The 17,097-nt window shown below is 39.4% G+C and overlaps 1 protein-coding gene across 1 annotated transcript; it reads right to left on the bottom strand.

The window, feature by feature from the left end:
* LOC104458943 (gamma-aminobutyric acid receptor subunit beta-3) lies at positions 1–15,936 on the bottom strand. Its single transcript, XM_010085596.1, has 3 exons — positions 15,775–15,936; positions 11,123–11,367; positions 1–429 (listed from the first exon to the last, which is right to left on the bottom strand). The coding sequence occupies exons 1-3, from the start codon at positions 15,854–15,856 to the stop codon at positions 79–81; spliced, it is 678 nt and encodes a 225-aa protein (XP_010083898.1). The 5' UTR covers positions 15,857–15,936; the 3' UTR covers positions 1–78.
* Between the last annotated feature and the right edge of the window lie 1,161 nt (positions 15,937–17,097).

Below are 17,097 nucleotides of genomic sequence, written 5' to 3'. Positions count from 1 at the left end.
ATAAATATATATATAAACTCTGCAGGCAAGTAGTACTTCGCTTGTTATAACTGAAGTCCTTTAAAAAAGTTCAGTCACTCAGTTAACATAGTATAGCCAGTAAATTAAGTTGAAAAGAGAAAATGTGAATGGAAACACCATTCTTGACCATCTGTCAATGGCATTCACATCTGTTAGATCTGGGATTTTTATTTTCAGTTGTGAAGACCTTCTTCGTAAATGGCCCCTCTTGCTGTGGGAGCCTGTTCTTTCTGACGAACGCCTTCCAAGGCTTTCGCGATGTGAACTTTGTTTTCTGTACTGGATTCCTGAGTTGTCAAAGGATATCGTTGAATTTCTGGCATCCGTAATGCTGGTGGTGACCTCATTGCCTGCCACCTCATTGTGAATTTCAAGCGATGTTAGCAGAATATTTCCATGGGTGTCCACCTAGGGGGAAAAAACAGAAATATAAATTGTTTCAAAAGACTTGACAGCTATCAGCAGAATGTGGGTGTACTTAAATCTCCAAACCCACACATATTTTAAGAAAGCATGTATTCATTTTAAGCATGTGATAATCTTAGAAAAAAAATGGCAATACTCAGCTGCTTAAAATTAGACAAGTACTTAAGTACTTTTACAAACAGGGTTATCATCATACAACCAACATCCAGTACAGACTGTAGTTGGCAAAACCAAACCAGATGCGTTTTAAAGGATGGTGTATTTCAGTGAAATCTCTATGTTGCTGGTGGTGTGGGCAGAGGGTAAGGGATGGATTTTCTCTCTCCTACCTACATGTGAAGTTTGCTAAAATCACAAGAATAGTTCTGACCTGATGAACAGTTTGCATTTTGGAATTACAGAGCTTCTTTACAACTTGTCTCTTAGACTTTTCCTTCCAAAGTAATTTGTACAGTTTTGTAATCATGGCATTGCTTAACTGCAGGGCTTTTCCACTTGGATAAGTGATCTTAAAAAGCAATGAATTTAGACAAGGAACAAAGCTGCTGAACTGAGGAAACAGGTGGCACTCTTCCCTTCCACCTCCGTATGCAAGAGGCAGTGAGTATAGTGTTGAGCACAGTGTTGAGCACAGGTGAGCACTGAGATGCCATTTTCAGTAAATAAGTGGAAGGTTATGATCCTTTAGAGTCCTTAAATTCCGGCTCAGACTCTCTAGTGCCCCTGAGTACCAATAGAGGAGGAGCACCACAGAGTTGGTTATAGCTCTTGCAATCCAGAAAAACTTCCAGTTTCCATGACTGGCACTGATGGGGAGTCCCAAACAATGCTGTCACAGTCAGTACTTGGTGAGGCACCGCATCCCCTCATGCCCCATGCCCCATGCCCTGCGTGCTGGAGGAGGGGCAGAGAAGACAGCTGGGGCAGGGATCAGCTCCACTTCTCCTGCCTGCTTTTGGGAAAGGAAAATAATGTCTGAATGTAAAATAAATGCTCTGTACTGGGTACTTTCAGACAGATAATGCATGTGTGACACTGTTCAAGTGAAGTCAGTTCCTCATGTCAGAAACAGATAGTGAATCATGGCATACAGGATTTTACATATACAATTCCAGTTTTATGTATATAACTTATTAATCCACAATTCATCCTCCAATTAATACATTTTTCTAACCTGTCACATGATCTAGCTGTGTTAACTGTGCAGCAGTTGAACATCTCATCCTAGAAGAATCTGTTTATAAGGGGTTGAGAAAACACCATTGTTGTGGCCTTTTGAAGTTTGTACAGTCATCCAATGCCACATCCTTTGCAAGATTTGTGTTATACATTAACACTATGTGTAGCCGTGTCTGTCCATATGCATTTAGCTTTTTAAAATCTTGTTAGAATTCTGTAAAATGCATATTTCTTTCATCAATTATTGATGCTACAGCTTATCTTTTCTCAGTGAAAACATATTAGTAATGCTTTGCCAAGCTTCTTGCAAATGGAAAAGGAATATATAATGCTATGAATGACATACACCCAAGTAGAAAAAAAAAGTTAGCCAACAAATTCTGCTGTTGTAGGCAACAGTACATTATGCTGATAAGTGCCTATAAATAAAAATAAACAACATGAACCAAAATAACTGGGTGGAGAAGCCTCAGTGGTGAGTAAGAATTTATTTTCCCCATGGCAGAAGCCTATTGGGCACAAAAGTATGAGCTTGAGGTTTGTGAATATGAATTCATGCTGTTGAGCAGTATCTGTAACCAGGGAATACACACAGCTGTAAAATACAGCCATGGATATCATCACTACTTATGGTGGTGTCTGAAAAAAACTGATTAAGTTTTCTCTGGGGTTTTTTTTTTTTGTGTGGTTTTTTTTTTTTTTTTTTTTTCCACAAAGAGTTCAAATTATGATCAGGATTTGTAACAGCATTGTGTAAAATATCTCCACAGTCTGAATTTTCCTTATGAAGCTTAAAACTAAATATCTCATCCAGGCTCACATGGTGTCACATGTCCTTTCCCATCTCCTCCCAGGCTTTGAGAAATGTCCTTCAGCCTACTAAAAATGCCCCAGCAGAGACCATTCTGCTGGGCTCCACCCTGCCAGCACTGCCTTCCCCTTGCAGCTCTCTACTCCCTTTCCTTCCCCCACCACAGATGTCAGCTGTTTTCCCTCAGGGCTTCCTGATCTCTCCTGATTCTGTCTGCCACCTACATAGACAGACATTAGGCCATCCATGGGTAGGTACTATGTCATTCTACACCAAGCCTGGATTTTTCTAAGTGAAGTGTCAGCCGAAAGCTTGTATTCTGGAGGGTACACCTATGTATTCAGGCTTCTCCCGCCCATGGAATTAATTTTATTCCACTTATTTAATTGCAATGTGTAGCCTTCTTCACCTTATCTGCCAACTTTACATGCCATCCATCCTAACATGGCTTCTGCCTCTAGTGTGCCAGTGATGCTGTCACTTTTCACTGCTCATCACTGCATCTATAAATCAAACTAGAAAGGTGGTCAAGAAAGTTGCAATGTTTGTGTAAATGCTTTGTCTGAAGATACCATTATGTCCTATGAAGTTGTATGAGTCTGTATTTTCTCAAAATGTCAAGTGAAACATATTTGGAAACATACTTTTGAAATGCATCTCTTTGCTAATACAGCAACAGACTTGCATGTCAAAAGGAGCAGATGGAGAGAAGAAGGGGTCTGCAGAAACTGAAATCAGGCTTCTGGTCCACAGATACTCTTAAGATCTATTCCTGCAAATTGTATTGATTCCTTCAGAGGTTCTGGATAAACCACCTAATCATTCAACATTAGAACAGTATGTGCTAATACTTTCTGACAATCTTAAGGTGATGTTCTGAATACTTCATGCAACATGTTAAAAAGTATTTGCACATAAGCATGTCTTCTGAATGATTTAAGCAATGATTAAATGACTTTGACAAAAGTACACAAGCTCTCTCAATGAATAAGGAAGCAAACCAATAACGGCAAAGTAGCCTATTCAAGTCGACTCATGTTTGCCTGAATATACAGGTAAGGCAAAATCCTCCATGAGTGAACAAGAGCGTTGCTCAGTGGCTCCAGGAAAATGTTACTCCAGGAACAGATAAATATTAAGAAATGTAGCTGAACAGATTGCAGTCAGTCACGGCTACACATGATGAACAATGTCTTTGATAAAACTTCAGTTTTACTCCTTATGAGCCTTAGAATATAATTGTAACACCTGGCACAAAAATGTCGCTTTCTGTGCACTGGAAATTCTCCCCAAAATGTTAACACCAGGCTTTCTCTCAAACTTTGTTCTAAATCAGCAAGATGACACTATGGATTCAGAAAATTTTTCCTCATTCCTTACCATCCTTCTTTAACCTAAATATTACTCTTTTTTTTTGCCTTGTCTGTCAGCCCTGTGCCTCCATGCTTCTTGTAGTCTCCTTTCTGCCCACCATGGCTCCACCAGAAGCCATTCATTCCCACTACCCTGCTGTGGTCTCCATGGCTGGTGCTCCCACCTCCTCCCTGACACAAGCCAGGGCTGTTTGTTTCCACAGGGTGCTTCCCAGTGAGCTCATCAAAGCAGATGGAAACAGCTGAGTACCCAAATCATTAATTAATTCCCTGCTGAATCAGCATGGATCCAAATATGCAAACCTGATGCTCCTATTTCAGAATCAATTTTAATCAAACTCCATCCATCCCACCTCTGAACAACTGCAGCTCCCACACCAGGGTGAAGTGATTGAATCCCACTAACTCCGTTTGGAGGCTGAGAAGCATGAAATGCCCTGAGACGTCTTATACATGGAAAACAGATTCAGTTTTGAAGGTTCACCATTTCTGAACTATACATATTATGGGACAAATAAAAAATACAAAGACTCTAGCAGCCTAATGTCATTACACAAAAATGACCATAGCTTACCTAACTGAAGCCAGAAAGAGGAGAATTAAGGCTCACAAAGAACCTCTGGTCCATGCTCTTGGAGGAACACCACATCACCAATGGGCTTAACTTGGATTGTATATTTAAGTATGAAATTTCAATGCCCTTCTACACGTGGAAAGTCCTGAATCTACTTGTTAATTCTAAACAAGATACTGGCTCGTTTAGATGTTAGCTATTATATTTTTTAAAGAAGTGAAAGACAAAAGCTGCTGTAATACCTTTCTCCAATCAAGATTCTTGGAAACTTCAGCTTTAATGCCAGTTTGAAAACACTTTACTAGGGTCAGGAAACTACCATAAGGCTTGATTTACTATTAGGTAGTGTCTGAATTATTTCAGGTTCATTTAGTTCTCTGTTTAATATTCCATAAATTTTAAGGACTACTTTACAGTGAAATCTCTTTTTCCTCATAAGTCCTTCACTCTACTACACAAAAAGAAAAAGACGAAACATTTTGCTCAGACCTCATAGGTATGTTTAGGAGTTAATCCCAAATTTTTAAATACCACTTTCCATAATATGAAGCAATATAAATGCAAATAGTGGGCTTAAATAACAGCATGAAAAGATGTGTCTTTAGTTAGTCTTGCATTATTTTACATCAAAATTACTATTCAAGTACATTATCCCACAAAATAGATCTCCCCTTAAAATTATAATAAAATGGAAATTATTTTTGGTGAAAAATGTAATCTAGACTCTAGCTACCTGACTCTCACATAATCTGCCCTTGTTCAAGCATCTTTGGTTTTGCCAGGGGTAAACTACCCGGTAGCAGTTTTCATCTTTTCCACTTATATATAAATGGCTTTCCAAGATGTACAACAGTAAACAATCAGGCCCTAAGTGTTATTCATGCTTAAAGCAAAATTAATTGACCACATTATGCCTTGGATATTTTAAAAATAATTTAAAACTACAAGCAAAACAAAAATGACAGTGTTGAGTATTGTCTCTGAGTCTGAAAGCTGATACTTCTCTCACTACTATTTGAATATGTTTATATTGATTAATAAGCACAAAAAAATGAAAGAGAATTATATCAGCCTAGTACACTGATTAATAAGCACAAAAAAATGAAAGAGAGAATTATATCAGCCTAGTACATGAGCCCAAGGTAGCCAGCAGAACTGGGAAGATGGAAAGATCTTGAAAAACCAGTAAAGCATGAAGAAGAAAAATAATGAGGAACTTTTATATTAATATCACTGTCCACCAAGTAAGAATGGAGTTTGACAGTTAACCTTGATGTATTTGAACAGAGAAAGAGAAAGAAATAAAAGTATGGTCCTCCCTTGCCCTGTATTTCACATTGTCTGGATCTTACAATATCTGAGCTGTTCTACGGATTGCATGTACAACCCTTCTTACTGTACCTCCATTCATATTTATGCAACGTGGCTGCAGAACAAAATTAGTACGTGTATGAGTCTCCCAGGGCACACTGAATGTCCCCATCATAAGTTCTACAGGATGAGAGTTCTTCCCACAAGAACTGTGCTCAACACCCTTGACAGATATTTTTCAAAACCTTGCACTTACTCACCACGCTCAAGTTTCAGAAATATCCCACTGTTCAAAACAGCACCAAAAAAAAGTATCCAGGAAAAATGAAGATGCACAGGAGAATACTGGCAGCTTTGCTATTCTCATATTTCCTAGTTTAAACTGAGTGATAATTCTGCCATGGCAGCCAAGATATTCATTCTGAGAATAAAATCCCACTTGTGAGAAGAGTTGCTACAATTAGCAATTCTTTTAAAGCGCTAAGTAGATGTAAGTGGCCTGAGCCTCTGTTCTCAGCAATGCCTGGTGGGAAGCTGCTGCCTTGGCCGACAGCGGGGGTTTGAGCCAGGAATCTCCAGAGCTAAAAAGCATGCAGAGACTGCCTGACGAGAATGGCCTTTTTATAACGGGTTATGCATTATTTTTGTTCAAAGGAAGCTCTTCCAGCATGTCTGACAGCCACGGGGGGCTGAAGCTTGAGTGAGTTTGTGTGATAGCTACCCTCCTGATTGATACCCCGGGGCTGAACTTTTGGTCTCACCAAACTGAAAACACAAATTGCCACAGCTTGAACTAAGAAGCAATATTTTTAGTGGGGGACTGTAACAAATCATAACCTCTGTGGATTGGACCAGAAGGAGCAATGTCCAAAACACATGCTCACTAGCTGATTATGCCAGTAGCCTCTATCACATGAGTGAGAAACAAGTGAGAACAGGATTGCCTTAGAGCTCTCTCATGCTGATTTAGTTGTAAATTAGGCTGTATCTGAGCCTTATTTAAAAGAAACAATTTATGTAGCAAAACTGAAAGTGCACAGAGAGCTACAAATGAAGCCTGAGTCTGCCAACGCAAACAGGAGAAACAGAATTGATCTGGAACAACAGTAATCAATTTTCAAGGGAAAACATTTTTACAGGCCACCTATTCTTTTCTGACAGTTTTTCCATGAACAGAGGACTTTAATTTAGGCACTGATCCCATAGGCAGAAGAAATATTTTATGAATGTGTCCTTATATAGAAAGCAGTGTAGCAAGGTTTTCAAAAGAGAGTTTTCAATCCACAACTGGTACATGTACGAAAATTGGTTATAAACAGAAAAGGAGTATCCTCTGTTTGTCTCGAGCAACTACAGTTTACTGGGATAGACTGGAAAAGTTCAGTGAGGACTACTATTTACAGTGCATTATTTGAAATGTGATGCAAAAGCAGTCAAAAGAAGAGACGGCTAAGTGTGAAATTTTCTTCATAGTCGGCTGCTGATCCACAGATGAGTAATTCATAAAGGCTCACTCAGGTTTCATCTCATCACTAGTTCTGAATCTTCTGAAACCATTTCCAGAGATTCAGTTTAGTCAGATATGCCTCAGTCACCATGCCACCTTGAGCCACGCTACATGGCAGAATACAGGGCAGAGTTTTCCTCTCCCCACTGCTTTTCTTTGTCACCTCTGCAATGTGAGGACACTGGATGTGCTGTGTCCATGCTGCAAGGGCTCTTCTTTCCCTTATGCCTGGAGCTATTGGTCTCATTGGCTTTAAAACACAGGCAGAGATAGACAGAAAGCCATAACAGGAGCAGTGAAACCAACAAGCAGCTCAGTGGCAGCAGCTGGTGGAGCCCTCCTCAACACAGCAAGCCTCAGTGTAATGTATCAGGAATAACTTGGAGAGAAGTGCCTAAAAGCTTGGTTCTGGAGAGGCACATCCATAGCAGCAGCATCAACATGGAGATGGCTGTGCCAGTCCTGGCTTTTCAAACCCATAACCTCTGATGCAGGACAATGCAAATACATACATTTGGAAGCAGAGTTACTGAGCATGAGCAGTGTCTGCTTTGCAAAGCAATTCTTAAATAAAACACAAATGTACCCACATCTGTGGGTTTTGTGGCCTAGAACATTTTTGTTATTAAAATTCTCCTGCTCTACAATCAAATAAGAGTAGGAAAGCATGCTACTGTGTTAGAAGGGTGTTTATAACCAAGCCTGCTAGCTTGCACTCCAGACTTCAGTCCTCTGACATGTAAAAAATTAACTACAATACCAGTGTCCATGCTGGCTCTACTGGTTTCCATGGGCTAAAATGCTCCTGAGTGACAATAATGTGGCATTTCCACTCATCCTTTTCTTGTCCCCTTTGCCTGAGAGATAAACACTGCCTCAGCAGCACTCCCAGACTGAGGTACTATAAGAGCAACACTGAAACTCAGGAGCCGAATGGCAGACAATATGTTGTGCTTCCTCTGCTCTGCTAGTGCTGCCTCCCAACACAAACCAGTGATTTCCACAGTGCCACAGCCTCTCCTGATTCAGGATGGACCTGAGACAGCACAGAGTTGTTCTGTCACTACACGCACTGAGCTAGCACTTTAAATCAATGACAGAGAGGTCATGCATACAGTTCATATACAAGCAAATTCAATTACTAAAACAAAACAACAACACAAATCAACCCCAAATGGTAGTCTTAGAGGCAATCTAAAAATAATGCCTTTTTCCAGTTTTATATTTGAACCCTTTTCAATCTTCTTTCCAGCACAGCATACATTTTGGCAGTTATCAAGTAGTGGTCATAGCTGCAAAGGGAGCTGCCTGGTTTTAGGCATTCTCACTTTCTTTAAAAATGCTGCTCAGCCCCAAATCATGTGAGATTTGAAATATTTCCCAGGATTATATACCTTCCCTTTCTGAATGGAAATTAACTCCATTGAAGCCTGAAGCCTCACCGAAGTCACAAAAGCATTAATTTAATTGAACTCGTGCACAGTAGTCTTCACCTGTGGCTCTGAGCCTCCCTTACTGTGCAGTATGCCCTCCAGTTTGTGAGACTCTCCCAGGACATCCAGCCCCTGAGTCCCAACTCTAAAGCAAGAAGCAAACAATTGCCAAGCAGTCATTATTTCCATCAGATTCAATGATCTTCCAGAGCCATCAAAGAAGAGGTTGGAAGTTAATGCCTCTTACTGCCCCTGAAGAAGTAAGAGCCAAGGATGCAGAGTTTTCAGTTGCTGTCTTCCATGGAAAGTATGTTAAAAACTCTGGCATGACCATCTGTCCTGCTACATCCATGAATGTCTATACAGCATGGTACACAGTAGGCATGATCTAGAACCATGGAAACCATTTTCCTGCTTCAGGGCTGTGTTGTCTGGAAGCCCTGGTAAACTTTGTCCAAAGTAGATCTGCTAGATGGATTTTCCCTGGGCTGCTCATCCTGAAAGCAATGGGACCTCTTACCTGCTCTGAGCAGTTCCCTCTGCTTGCATTTGCCAGTGTTTCTCAAATAAGAAATTCAGATTTCACATCCTACATCCACTGAATCTATCTGCATTTTCTGTCTATGCTTTGTTTCAAGGGAAGACTTCTGATCAGCTCTACTTAATGTTTCTGTCTTTTCCTGTTGTATGCTGGCACTGCTTCTCTGAAGGCACTGAATCCAGTGACGGCAATGAAGCTCTGTTGACTTCACCAGCTGAGGCCTGGAGGCAAAATACTTTCTACACAGAATGGGACCGTAACTCATTATTTATCCTATGTCATTTGAACAGCAAATATTCACAGTCAGCCTGAGTGTATGTGTTTCTACAAATCATACAGAGTTCCCTTTTCACAGCTGGGACTCCAAGGGACAAAGTAACACACTCTTCTTTCAGATCTGGTGTGCTGAATTTGTATCCTAATTTCATTGATGCATGGTTGATATTAAACTAGCAGAAAAGCCAGAACAGTCCATGAAATTTGCTTAGGATAGTCTGTAAAGAAATGGTTATAAGTCAAAAGTGAGAAAAAAAAAAGGTTAATATATGGTATGATCAGGTCTGGGATATAAAAATGGCATGATCTGGGTATGAAAACTCCTCATTTTCATGAGTTAAGGTACTTACGCTTTTTTTGACTAATTGATATCAAGATAAAAGAACAGTCAGGCATGGGGTCCTATTGGGCCCATTAACAAGACTTGTACTGAATTAGGTAAATAATTTAAATGGATGAGATTCACCAGATGGTTTCCATTGGCAGAACTGAACCTTAATGCATACATCTGCATTACCTGCTTGCATCTAAAATCTTCTCCATTGCTTTCAGTTGTGATAATCTTTTTAATCTTATCTGCTTTTTTTATTATTATAACTATTTATTTTTCCAAGAAAGGGAATTCATTATTGCTGCTAGCTTAGTCCTAAGCAGTGCTGCCAACTGTGATGAGAATTTTATTTCATAATATAGTGGACAAAAATTAGTTTATTGGTTCAAAATTATTTCACAGATATGAGTGTCAATAATTAGGGTGTATTTCGGCATTACATTTACGATAGCAACCACTAGGATCAAAAATACAGCTTGAAATTACTTTTATGATACTGGTATTTAATAAACAGGTAGTAGTTTTGTCACTGTGAACTCTTCTAATTTATAGCTGATAGGAAGAACAGTCTTACTCAACAAAACTGAATGAAAAAGCCTCACTGGGAGCATTTTTAGCCAAAAAAGATGTTCTATTCAAACTGACACGGCTTGCTAACATCATATAGTGTTGAATATCTTGAATTTTTCTTCCAAAGGGAAAAAGGGTATTCACTGGACGAAGTCATACTCCAGGCAAGAAAAGAGACCAGAGTGTAATCAGCACAGACCATGCTATTACTGTGCTTCAGAAATCAATCTGAAAGTTTCTCAGGAATCATAATTTTCTGCTGGTCTTAAACAGCAGCAGATGATGATGCCACACACAGTGGTTCAGCTATGCTGGCCAATTAATTAGCATGGCAGAACTAATCCTTTATCTGTTCTCTGCCATTCTAAACACGTCTGCTCTAACTGAAGTGAGAAAAAGTAGGCTCAAATCCTGGATTCCCTTAGGTAAGTATTTAAACAAAATCACAGTTAAATTATATTTGATTTAGACAAATAAATTCCTTTATAAATCTGAGCCTTTATTTTCAACCTAGCTGCACTCTCCATTGTTTTCTTCTTCTTACAGCTACCTGTCATACAAATCATAGTCACATCAATTTCTGTATGCCTACATATATTCTTCTATGTAGGTTCTTGAATATAAAAATGTCAAAGTCTGTCCACAAAAGTAAGATGTGGTTGGTGATGTTTTTACGCAAGCATTTTTTTTTTGTTTTACTTCATACAGTTAGGTTTTGTAATAAAAGAAAAGAAAGAGTATATATATATATATATATAAAGAATCCTACCCGGTTGCCTTCAAACTTTGAGCGATCGTTGTTTGCCTTTGCTGTTTTTTCTGCAAGTTTCTTCTGCCTTTGAGGGCCTTTTCCAAAGAAAATGTAGTTGACAAAGGCGTATTCAAGTAAGGCCAAGAAGACAAATACAAAGCAGCCCATAAGATACATGTCAATGGCTTTAACATAAGGAATTTTAGGCAGAGTCTCTCGCAGATGAGTGTTGATTGTTGTCATAGTCAGCACAGTTGTAATTCCTACACAAAGAAAGAAAGAGAACATATCTTACAATTCCAAGCATACTATGCTTCAGTTTTATTTTCTTTTTTGGCAAATTTGCCTTGTTGAAGTGTGAAGAAGCTTAAAACTTTGTGAAAGACATCTCGCAGATGACACCACTACAAATGAAAGCAAAATTAAAGCTTGATGCCTTGTTATTCTGTTACAATATTTCCTTCATATGATCAGGGGGAACAAGGTCATATGATCAGCTAACAAGGGAGCCTGGCACCACCTCCGAGAGTTAACATAGCTTCATGGAAGCCAGTGTAGCTGTACTGAGAATCTCTTCCATGAAGACCAAACTGATCTGCAACAGGAAGGCAAATAGTCTGCCAAGCATGACTTGGTGTGCTCTTCCAGCATGTTGCTGCTCAGCACAATGGCAAGAAATTTTTAAAAAGTAACAAAACTAGGTAGGGGTCTGGATACATAAAACCATTTGCACATATTAAGGCAGAGTGTTCGTATAGATGGCAAAAGATTCCTCTCATGCAGTTTTACATTTCTAAGAGTTAAGCAGCTGGTTGAAGTTAGTCGTGCAGGGCTCCCCTGTAGCAGATGGAGACAGGCACCTTTCTAGAGCAGGTCAATCTATCTATTTTAGACACCTATTTCAGGAAAGGACAATACAGAAGAGGGATTTGAGATTATTAGTTTACAGCAGTAGTCTAATTTTTACATAGAAAGAAGTGTAATGAGATGTGAGAGGCAGAGAGCTTTGTGCACTTGTGGGAAGAAAAAGCCAAGGAGGGAGAGCAGCATTTTTATAGTGATCGACTGGACACTAATAAACTACCTAGAAAAAATCTATAAGGTATGTCAAACTGTCATTTATTTACCTAAGGATGGACATAGCACCTGAAAATATATTACAGAGTACTGTTTTGAAAAGCTGGTAAGAAAAGCAAATTTATTGTCAGTCTGCTTGAATTCACAATAAACTGCAGGGGCTGTATCTCTACTGTAAAATTTATGAGAATTGCAAATACAGGTGGCTGAAAACACTGATTATTGGAGTAAGTCTACATTGGTAAAAGAGGCAAGCCATTCTAATAGGTTCCCTCCATTACTATTTTCTCTGATTCCATAATTATACCATCAGTTTCTAAGTAGTCACTAAAATGCAGGCAGGACAAATATAAAGACTGAAAGAAAATCATTGCCATATTATAAAGCACAGCTTCTTCTACCTGAAGAGACAGAAATAAAGACAATATAACTCAAAATCAGGCTGTTGGTGTAAACAGCGTCACTCCAAGGAACTGTAGTGGTAGCCTATGGGATTCTTTAACAGATGTTTCGTATGTTCAGTAGGTCAGCATCCTGTGGTTTTCAGTGCTTTTCCTCTAAAATGTGAAACAAGTGTGTGTTGATGTCAGATGTTTAATGGCTTGAAATACAGCAGAGACAGACACAGCACAAGCTTATTTAAAAATTGTATCGGGTATAAGTCACCCAGCTCTGCAGCAAAATGAGGAGTATAGCTGACATTATTTTTACCTCAAGAAACTTTTACAAAGTCTCTAGAAAACCTCCATGGCAGTGCAAGGAATAGGGGCGAGAAAGCTGGAGGACTGCAGCAAACACTATCATATGTTTGCAGTCCAAGGGATTTCTCTAGCCTGAATTAGCTTCTTTCTTTGTAGGATTACCTGCTGCTGCTTCCCATAAGGGATTCCAAAAGTTACGTAGAATCAAATTGATTTTTGTATCAGAAATACCAGAGATTCCTTTTAACCCACCCTTGGAATCTTACTGAGGCTTACCCAAAGCCTGCGTCAACCAGGGACTTAGAAGTCTGCCCAGTGGGTGCTATAATGCCCACGTTTTTGGTGTCTGTTCCCAGGCTGTAATCTTGATTCCAGAGATAAGTCCTTAAACACCACACAGGGAGAGTTTTGTGGCTCTCTTGGTGATCCAGAAGATTAAGCACACTGAACAGAAAGGTGGCTACCAGCAACCAAAAGGAAATGTGTCCCCTGGGAGATTCTGCTGACACTCTGCAGACAAATGCCCTTCTGAAGATCAATAATTTATTTTAAAGCACAGCTGGAAGACAAGCAGCTGACACTCACCTATCACACAAAAATAGCATAATCTTGTGATTACAGCCCTTCCCAAAAGTGAGAACTCTCGAGATTATTTTTCTCCTCTCACTCACAGGACTCAATCATGAACTTTTAAGGGCTAACTAGCAAGATCTCAGTTTTGAACAGAATTGGTGGTTTTGAATATTTCTCTTGAGATCAGCCCTGTATTAGCCTCTACCTGCAGTGTCTGTGACACATAGTCTCTGGATTGAGCTGGCTTTTGCCCCATGCCTGGGTTCCTCTGCTGAGGGAACTTCTTGGTTCAGTGCAGCCTGGACCACAGACAGCGCAGTGGTCAGTGAGAGAGGAGGGACAGGAGCAAAACATGGAAATGAATTAACTAAAATCAGGCTCTTTCCAAGAACACAGGCTTCCTGCAGCTGAGTAAAAGCTTACCTCCGTGTCCCTAAAGATTGCTCAGGGAGTTCTTCCTCTAACAAATAAGCCAGCAGGCCTTACCCTCCTCTTAAATGAGCTTTTCAGAGCTAGTTATATATGTCCAAATGTGCTATATTGCCTTTAAGCTTTGATACCATTTCCTATCAGCTTCAGATTCGTAAGAGTGGCTATACAAAGGAACGTAGGATTAGACCCATGGTATTGAACTTCATTATATAAACATCAGGTGATACAAGACATAATTACCAAGGCTCTAATTGTTTTCTCAGAAGAACCTATTAGATGGATTTTCATCCTCTCAAAAGTACTTTCTACCAATTGGAAATAGAGCATCTGGGCTCCTGAACTTCCTTTGAATGCACTCTCTGACATTTGTTCTAATATTTGTGCTATCACAGTAGAGTACTTGATGAACTTGTGCTACACAGAAATAGGCCACATGAGACAGTCTTATTCCTTGAACAAGGAAAAATGGCGTGAACCCATTATAGAAGGGTGTGGAATGTCACTGGATTTGATAACTTCTGTCTAACCATTTGTCCTCTGCAGTCCTGGCCAGTATGTAAAATCTAGATGTTGAATGATGTGTTTGAAGTGCTCCCCTCATTTGGTCATAATGTCTCCAGGGTGGATCTTTGGCATCCAGTAGCTCATTTATGAATACATCAGAGCTGTTTGGACTCTAGGCTCCACTTCCCATTAAGCTACTAATTTGGAACTTGCTGAACATGCACTACCTGCTCAGTGGTAAAGTCAAATTGTGTTATGCCCATATGCACCAGCTAATCCATAATATCTATAGAATTACTGTACAATAACTGCAGTTAATCTAGAATATCTTCAGTTACCCAAGTTCAGATGCTAGGATGTAATATGACATCGCACAAAGGTATTACTGTGGCTGCCCAGCCTGCTTTGGTATGCAGGACCTTGGGAGGTATGGGGTACAGAGACGGGGAATCATATGGACAGGGGATGGAGTCATGGTTTCCTTTGGTACATATCAGAAAAATAAGGGAACTAGGGAATATGTTGCTGTTTTAAGAAGAGAAGAGAGTATAGCGGGAAGTTATACAGCATAGGCTTAGTGTCAAGTTTTGAGTAGGAAGGTATGTGCCACTAGGAAGCACAGGGTTGAAGATGGGATTTGTGATGAGATGAGAGGCAGCAGTAGTCATAAGGATTTATGGATCCAATTAAACTTCATTGTCTATAGCTATTCCTGAGCATGCTTCTGCAACAGATGAAATATTTCCTGAGATACTTTGAAGCCACCTTCCTTTACCTAAAGGACATTTTGATTTGAAAAGGTCTTGGACAGGGATCACCAACCTGTGCCAAATCCATGGTTTTGCTGCCATGAGGCAAATGGCACTTGAAGCTGTGATAAAAATGCATTTAGCATACCATGCATTCTGAGAGTTAGGCGGGATGTCATGGTCCACAGCTGATGTGCCCCTGTGCTCTGAACTGGCACATGGTTCTTGAGGTCTGTTCTTGCCACTGTCAATTAAACCACCTAGGACCTCACTTGAAGGAGGAGGCTTGAAGCCACACTTGTCTTCCCACACTGAGCTGGACTAAAAGCCCACACTCAGGCCCCTGAAGTATGATTCTGGAGCTGGTCCCCTCCCTAACCCTACTGACAACAAAATTAACTTTGATGAGAATAAGGCCGGGACCCATATGAGCAGCTCATGTCAGAGATTTAGTAGTAGCTATGTTCTTGCATGCAGGGGAAAACATAACTTTCGAGACAATATTGGATGACATGATTTTGATGTAAATTATTTTGGAATATCAAAACACTGACATCACGTTGCCATCTTTAACAAACTCTGAAGACTACATTCAGTCTGACATTATAATGACACACTCATTCTTAGCACGTACCAAGGGCAACTCTTGCTGCTGATGCATCATAATTGATCCAGAATGACACCCATGATAAAATGGTAATCAGTATGGAGGGCATGTAGGTTTGAAGAATAAAGTATCCAATATTTCTCTTCAACCTGAAGCTCAGTGAGAGTCTTGGATAGGCACCTGAGGAAAGGGAGAGGAAAACAGCATTATTTATACTGAAGAAAAGACACGTGCAGATAGTTTCCCTAGAAACTAAAGCACACTCATTTTTATGGGGTAGTATGACATCTGCAGAACAGTAGGGAAAACGCCTTTGCTATATTACTGGTTGGTATTAAAAGAAATCTTGCAGCGAACATAGCGATATCCAATCAATTAGTATTTGGGAAGAAAAGAGAAAGAGTACATTATTCTAGATTATTAAACAGATGGGTGAACACCAGTTAGTTATTAAAAACAGATGCTTAGGTCTCCAAGTAAAATGCCTATCCAAAGACACAGATTTGTATATAGTATTTATATTGAGAGGATTAGCAATGTACATAGTTTTTTATTTACATGGAAGAGTTGTTCCTGAGATGGCACTTCATAATTACATGTGAACTATGAGAAACATGGTACCTGTGGTGTCAAAAATAAATTGCAATGAATCTCAGTGAGTTAAAGCCTTCAGACCAGATCCTCTAACATCAATTAGACTCAGAGAGTATTTTTCTTCCAAAGACATTTTAAGCAAAAAGAGATTACATGTGTGTCTATATATATACAGTATATACATAGGATTCATTAATTCTTACAATTGGAGCAAATAAATAATGAAAAAAATAATAACCTCAATTTTAATGTTTTAGTGTTTTAAACAAAACATTTTATTATTTAACTTCAGATTGGTGTATTTCAAAATTGGTGTTACGAATATATTTTATATATTCAGAAATCTCAAACAGTTAAAAAAATTGTGACTTCTTTCACCAAATGCAAAGAGGATTAAATCTGAGTAGTAGTTATTCACACATAGTGCCATGATTTCAGTGTTTGCCCCACTAGTCTTAGATGAGACTTCTGATAGCTCATCTAAAAGCTCTAGTTATAGTCAACATCCTAAAAAACATTTCTGAACATACCGAGGGTCCAGCTAGATATTAGATGAAATCCCACCCACTCGAATGCAAATACATGCAAGATATGAAACATTACATCTAGAAACAAATAAAAAATTATGAAGTTCCCTTTAAATTCTGTTCATATGTTTGCATATGAGGGGGAAGAGGGAATTACCAGGCCATTACAGACAAACCTAGGGGTGGCACGCTGAGCGTAAGAGTGGATTTGACAGTTCAGCTCAAGTGC

The sequence above is a fragment of the Pterocles gutturalis genome, unplaced genomic scaffold (genome assembly GCF_000699245.1).
Source record: "Pterocles gutturalis isolate BGI_N339 unplaced genomic scaffold, ASM69924v1 scaffold47956, whole genome shotgun sequence".
Classification (NCBI taxonomy): Eukaryota; Metazoa; Chordata; class Aves; order Pterocliformes; family Pteroclidae; genus Pterocles; species Pterocles gutturalis.
This window is presented reverse-complemented; position numbering and strand designations above follow the sequence as displayed.